Source organism: Sceloporus occidentalis, unplaced genomic scaffold (assembly GCF_023333645.1).
Source record: "Sceloporus occidentalis isolate IW3139 unplaced genomic scaffold, rSceOcc1.0.p SCAF_4, whole genome shotgun sequence".
Taxonomy (NCBI): domain Eukaryota; kingdom Metazoa; phylum Chordata; class Lepidosauria; order Squamata; family Phrynosomatidae; genus Sceloporus; species Sceloporus occidentalis.
Genome location: NW_028316984.1, coordinates 78373830 through 78380114, shown reverse-complemented (window position 1 = coordinate 78380114; position 6285 = coordinate 78373830). Strand labels below are relative to the sequence as shown.

The 6285-nt window shown below is 39.3% G+C and overlaps 1 protein-coding gene across 1 annotated transcript; it reads right to left on the bottom strand.

Annotated features, from left to right (window-relative positions):
• Nucleotides 1-1035: 1035 nt before the first annotated feature.
• LOC149314042 (solute carrier family 23 member 3-like) lies at nt 1036-5309 on the bottom strand. The gene is made up of 4 exons (XM_089520404.1): nt 5088-5309; nt 4598-4765; nt 4052-4147; nt 1036-2921 (listed from the first exon to the last, which is right to left on the bottom strand). The coding sequence occupies exons 1-4, from the start codon at nt 5278-5280 to the stop codon at nt 2494-2496; spliced, it is 885 nt and encodes a 294-aa protein (XP_089376530.1). The 5' UTR covers nt 5281-5309; the 3' UTR covers nt 1036-2493.
• Nucleotides 5310-6285: the final 976 nt, after the last annotated feature.

Genomic DNA, 6285 nt, shown 5'->3' with positions numbered 1-6285 from the left:
CTGTATTTCCATAGCTGGCTTCCTCCTTCCTTCCCAGTTGTGACACCAGGGCTCACCTTCTATTCTGCTCTGCATCCACTTTCTAGTTGGAAGTAAGAGGGCTACATTAAATGTTCCTTATTGCATCTCTGTAAATAGATGAGGAGCAATAATCCATTGATTTTATATAGATTTGGAGCAGCCCAGACTTTATCTTAGATTTCTGTTTTACTTTCCAAACAGGAACATGTCTGCCCTCCTTCTGTATGTTTGAATGACCAGCTGTGAGCAAATGTGCTTAGATGTAACATTTAATGGCATCACTAGAAGCTATTCCTGGGTCTCAGGTTTTAGCTTATAAAACCTGGGGCTTGGGACGACCTTGAACAGGTAAGCCTACTCTGTCAGCCCTAGAGGAAGGCAATGTCTTATAATGTATTGCTTCCAAATATTGTGAATACGCCAACCAGACCATGTGGTAAATATGACTGAGTACATGTAGAAAGCCTACATGAGTCATAATTTTCTGCATGATCCATACCCTTTATAAATCAAGATCAAATGAGTATATATTAGGATGTAAAAACGAGATGTCAAACTGAAGCTCTGGCATAGATTTGACTATACAGTTGGCCCTCCACATTTGCAGCTTTGAATTTTGCAGATTTGACTAATACTTTCTCTCTATGAATCTCTAGGTCCTCCAGCACAACTCTGCTGGAAGTTAATGATAGAGTTGTGCTGGAGGACCTAGAGAAAACACTTCTGTAGGCATTTCTAGGTCCTCCAGTATGATTCTAAGTTCACCATCTGGCAGATGTTGAATATAGGTTCTTAGAGAGGTGTTATTTCAGATAAAAAGAAATGTGTTTTTTTTAATCTGTGGATTTTCCATCTTCATGGGGGTCCTGTGCCCCTAACCCCAGCAAACGTGGAGGGCCCACTGTACAGATTTCAAAAATATTAATCAATTTGCAGGTGTAGAATGTTTTTGGCAAGTCCTTCTGATTTATAATATGGAAGATTATTACTTATAATTTCCCTTCATGTCTTTATTTTTGGTTTTCATAGACCATCCTATCATGCAACATCCTGACAGAATAAAAACAAATTTTAAAACAATTAAAAACTGAATGCAGCAAAATCCGATTCAGCATAGAAACAATGCTTATAATGTTACTGCCTTTCTAAAAGAGGCTGCAGATCTAGCAGTTTTCACCTGGCAGTTCCGCAGAGACATTTTGTATATTTCTTCTTTCTTTGTATTGTAGTATAGGGTAGTTATGCCTGCAGGGTGACCTTAGGAAAAGGCTCAAAATATGGAGATGGAAGTAGGCCAGCAGATTGGGAATTTATGAGCAAATTTGTGAGTACATGCTTATTCCATCCTATATGTATTGAATTGTTTACTGATTAATATTATTCATACAACTAGCCGGGGAGGTAGAAGAGGAAAAGTTACCCAAGCCCTGCCAAAACTACTTCCACCAAGGCCAATAGTCTATTTTGCCTTTCTCACACACAGGCCAAGGGAGTTTGGTGATACACAACAAGATTTGCAGGCAGATGTTCAAGGTCCAGTCTTTAACTAACGTCTGTTTAAGAAGATCTCATAAATAAAGTTTCTCTGGTATAGAGAAAGTGGATATGCAGAAAGTATTGTCTCTTCCCATAATGCCAGGGTTCATGAAATAAATTGTTTGTAGGGTGGACAACTTGTGTGTTGTTTTGGATTGCAACTCCCAGCATTTTTCAACACTGGCTACACTGGGTGGAACTGATAAGAGCTGCAGCCCAACAACATGTGGAAGCCAGAAGATGCCTACCCCCAACTTTTCCAAAACAAAATATGTTGTGATCTCTCCTTTTAAAAGGAATGCAAGACAGGTAAAGGGGCCTTCCATGCCACAGGCCACGCTGAATCATGGATGCTGGGATGTATGAAAAAAGAGTATTTCCAAGCTCTAATTGTGATTATCTAAAGTTAAGTCTTAAACAGAGCTGACAGAGGTTCTCTCTTGTTGGTAAACAAACAAGCAAGCAAACAGTAAACATAAGCAAACTATAGATCCCAGGCTGTGAGATCTGTTAGGAAATTCTTCCCTTGGAAATGTATTGAGGTTTGTGACATTTAAAGATGAAACAGCAGAAATATAGAAACACAGACTAAATTCATCCCTACCCTAAAAACCCTAGTGCGTCCCAGTACAGATGAGCTATTTGCCTTCCAAACTGAGCCTTCCTGCTGCTCAGCACTGTGGGATAGCTCCATTCCCTCAGGCAGAGAAATTAAAAGGAAAGTCTGAATACAAGTTGTCAGAAGAGGCAAAGAAAAGAAATTGCAGAGGTGATGCTGATTGACCTTTTTTAGACACATAGGTATGTCATGACTCTGATATAAAAACAGAAAGGAGTGTTAATAAGACTGTTTCCTGCCCTATGGTTCAGGCTGCAGATTTTTCTCAATAATTGTCTAAAGCCAGATTCCTTTGACAGATTTCCAAGTACCATTCCTCACATAATGTTTCTATCAGAGCAAAGACACTCTTCCAGATCAGCAGAGGTGGGTCGTCTCATTATGCCACATCTATGGTTTTCCAAATTCTCTTGTATCATGTTATGCTCTTGCTCTGATTCCAGCTGCAGTTCTGACTCAGGCTTCACTCTTTCCTGTCTCAGCAGAAGAACTGTGGCTTCCCCTTCAGAAAGGTGCAGTTCTTCCAGTGGGTAACTGTTCACAACCTCCTCCCTGTCCTTTTCCAGAGGACAGAGAAAACATAAAGGAAAGGCCTTGTACCATGAATGTGACATATGTCTTCGCAAAACTAGAGCTGGCTCATATCTCTGTGCAGAACCCCTTTGGCTGTGAGGCAGGAAATTCTCTCCAGCCTCTGGTTTGCATGAGGACAAGCGGTTGAGCATTCCACGTTCCTGCAGGGTGCCTTAAAAATAATGATAGGGCAATTTAGAAGAGCCATACACTGTGGAACAAAGAATGTTAAAGGTTTTTTTTTTTTAAACTTACTGTATTAGCATATTTTAGATACAGGTAATTTCTTCCCATTATCGATTTGTTGTTTTCAAAAAGTAGCACGTTGCATTCATAGATAATATATTGCTTTTAAATTCTTACTTTTCTCCATTAATTTTTTAAATTATCTCAAAATCTTCCCAAATTACCCTTCAGTAACAGAGGAAATTAGTAAAGGCCTACAAGTCAACATCTCCTTGGAGAGACCTTTCTTAAAACCTTTCTTCAAAAAAAACAGTAAATGTTACTTGATAATTTTAAAAAAATACAAAATATAATTGATGCTAAATCAATTAGAGGTAACCATGTTTGCTCTTATGCCAGAAAGAAAGAAAGAAAGAAAGAAAGAAAGAAAGAAAGAAAGACTGTTATTTTTAATGGTCTTCCAATAAGGATTACATTTTTGTGGGTTTTTTGGGCTGTGTGGCTACCCCACTCACTTCCATGCCAGCATTTTCTGAAGATGCCAAGCACAGATGCTGGTGAAATGTCAAAAACAAACTCTTCTAGAACATGGTCACATAGCCCGAAGAAACCCACAAAAAACTATGGATGCCGGCCATGGCTATTCAGCAAAGTAAGACCACACTTTGCATATTTACTTATATAATAGGAATTATAAATCAGAGATCTAGTGGGGGGAAAGTGATTGACAGTTTAGTTAAAAACCACTGAGTAAAATGTGAATGTAATGTTATCTTGTGGAAGAATTCCACAATAGAATCATCAAACCCAAAAAGAACTTGTTTCATATTCCAGATAAATGTACTTTTCTCCTGGTAGAGTAATGCACTAAAGTAATACCTGCTACAGTAGGCAGGTTTGAGAAAATAACTTTGAAAGCAATGATCACATTGGTTCTTGGAGACCTTTGAAGATGAGGGTACGTTCTTAGGATGGTATGCTCTTCTTCTCAAATGATCACTGTTACGATGCTAACTATTGTCACTGCCAATCAACCCACACTTTCCACCACCACCAATAGACCTACTGCAGATATTAATGGGGAGTTAAGGGATCGACCTCTTGCTACCTCCTTACCTGAGACTGTGTTCTCTAAGAAGAAAGAAAGGAACCCAGTTATAAAGGCAGGATGCATCAGCAAAGAAAGGAAAAAGAGGTCCACAGGGATACAACCTATAAAGAAAGTATCCTGGTTATCTTAACAATGTCATAACCTGTTATTATCATTATTATTTGTAATGACCAGAAGAACAATCAGTATCAATCACAACGGATAGCATGTATCTTTTGTTCACACTAATAGTAGATAGCATGCAGGGATGGGGAATTCCTGAGGCCAGGGTGAAGGCACTCAATTGTTAATTTTGCTGACTATTTATTCAAATATTTCACTTCTGCTTTTCTTTTTAATCTCAGTGCAGCTTGGTTCAGAAGTCTGAAATAGGGGATGTTTTAGTCTTTCATTTCTATAAATCTAACATTCCTCCAATATATCATTTTCCCTCAGAGAAAAATAAGTGGCCTTGTGAATGTGACATTTTTCATCTGTGGTTTGCCCTGCATCCTCAAGATTTCTTTTCCTGTCCCCCAGCCCAATTCACGTAGCATTCCCACTCTTAGCACCTGTGACCAGTGCTCCTGGCGCAGCAAAGAGCCACCGTGGAACCAGCAATCCCATAAACATGGTGAAGCCCACAATGAAGATATTCCTGCCTGAGTCAATGTCTGTGTGTTGGAAATAGGAGACCCCGGTGCCGACAGCCACACTGTATGTCACAGAGAGCACTCCTCCTGAGGTTAAGAAACAAGGAAAACAAACTGAATGAAGAGAATTGAAGTTAGAAAAGGCACTAAGTCATGGGGAGAGGAAGGAAGAGCAATCACATTCTGCTGTTCACAGACGTTCACCCATATTCAGAAGGCCTGGGGCTGCCATGGAGTGACTCAGAGGACAGGCAGGCAGATGTTTCATAATTGTCTTCTTTGATTTTTATTAGTCTGAATCACACTCATTTATCTCTCCCACATGCATTATAAAACAATTGGCAGTGTGAGATGTACAAGCAGGGAGCCAAAGGCAGATAAGAAAGGAAGGGAAAGAAATATTCATTACCATGAATTCCCAAAGGGATGGTGGTTAGCAGTCCCATGAGCCTGGGAGACAGGCCCAACAGCACACATGCCAATGCAGCAAGCCACACTGAGCGAGATGATGTAGTCTGATTGAGGGAAATAGGGTATGAGAGATTGCCCCCGGCAAAACCCAGCACAGCCTTCCCAGGATAACCTTTTGTTCCTTCATGCATATTCACTGCTCAGGGCTCCTCTGCTTTCCAGAGAGTGGCAAGGAAGGAGGTGGTAGAGACAGAAAACAAGACAAAAACATACAGATACAGCAGGATGGATGCTTTGACTGGAGAAGAGACACCTCAGTGTAATTTATTTCCTCTGGGAAATCTTTCATTCTTGTGAAAGTGAAGATGGTATTGGCCTGTCAGTAGTAAAGTCCTGCTCCACTCTACTTTCCCTTCCCTTGAAGAGATCATTCACATTATCATGGCAACCTATGAACAGACAAAAGTCCAGAAAACCCTTCTGGGATATTATCCCTCTTAGGGGATCATCTGTGTTTTACTGTAAAATTCCATGAACAAGGCAGTGCAATTGCACAATAAAAGCCTTGTTTAGAAATAATTATAGCATCCTCAGCATCACCACCTGTTTATAGCTTAGTTTCCTGTCCATGTGTAACATGAACATGAACATAAAATTCAAAGATATAGCCTTGTTAGTTTGTTGGATTTGAATTGACATTCTCACATACCAATGGCATACAGTATATATGTCTGTCCCTGGTTTCCACTCCACTAAATAATCTAAAGAAGTAGACTATAGTCTATGAAACCTCATTTTGCCAACTTCTTTCTTTCAGTTAGTCTCAGAAGTGCTAAAGATCTCTTTACATTTTCTCAAATGGCTAAAAAAAGTGTGTGAGAGAGAGAAAAATGAGCTTGTGTACCTCAACTGTAGAGCAAATATTTTTCACATGTTCACTTTTTTTGCATTTCTAGCAAATCTAGGACAGGGGTAGGCAACCTTTTTGAGCCGGGGGCCGGGTTGCTGTCCCTCAGACAACTGGGGGGCTGAAGCCAAAAAATAAATAATTAAATAATTTTTTAAAAAAATTAAATAAATAAATAAACTGGGACAAATATAGGACAAAATTTTCAAATGGTGGACACTTTTTTTAAAAAAAGTGGACACTCAAAAAAATTTGCTGATTTTTAAAAAAATGTTAATATAAATGCATG

Bases quoted from the DNA above. Each gene is read 5' to 3' on its own strand.
- LOC149314042 (XM_089520404.1), bottom strand. From the start codon at position 5,280: ATGCATGAAGGAACAAAAGGTTATCCTGGGAAGGCTGTGCTGGGTTTT. The intron at 4,766-5,087 runs GTAATGAATATT...TCTTAACCTCAG, and splicing joins CATCCCTTTGGGAATTCATG to GAGGAGTGCTCTCTGTGACA. The intron at 2,922-4,051 runs GTAAGGAGGTAG...ATTATTTTTAAG, and splicing joins CTTAGAGAACACAGTCTCAG to GCACCCTGCAGGAACGTGGA.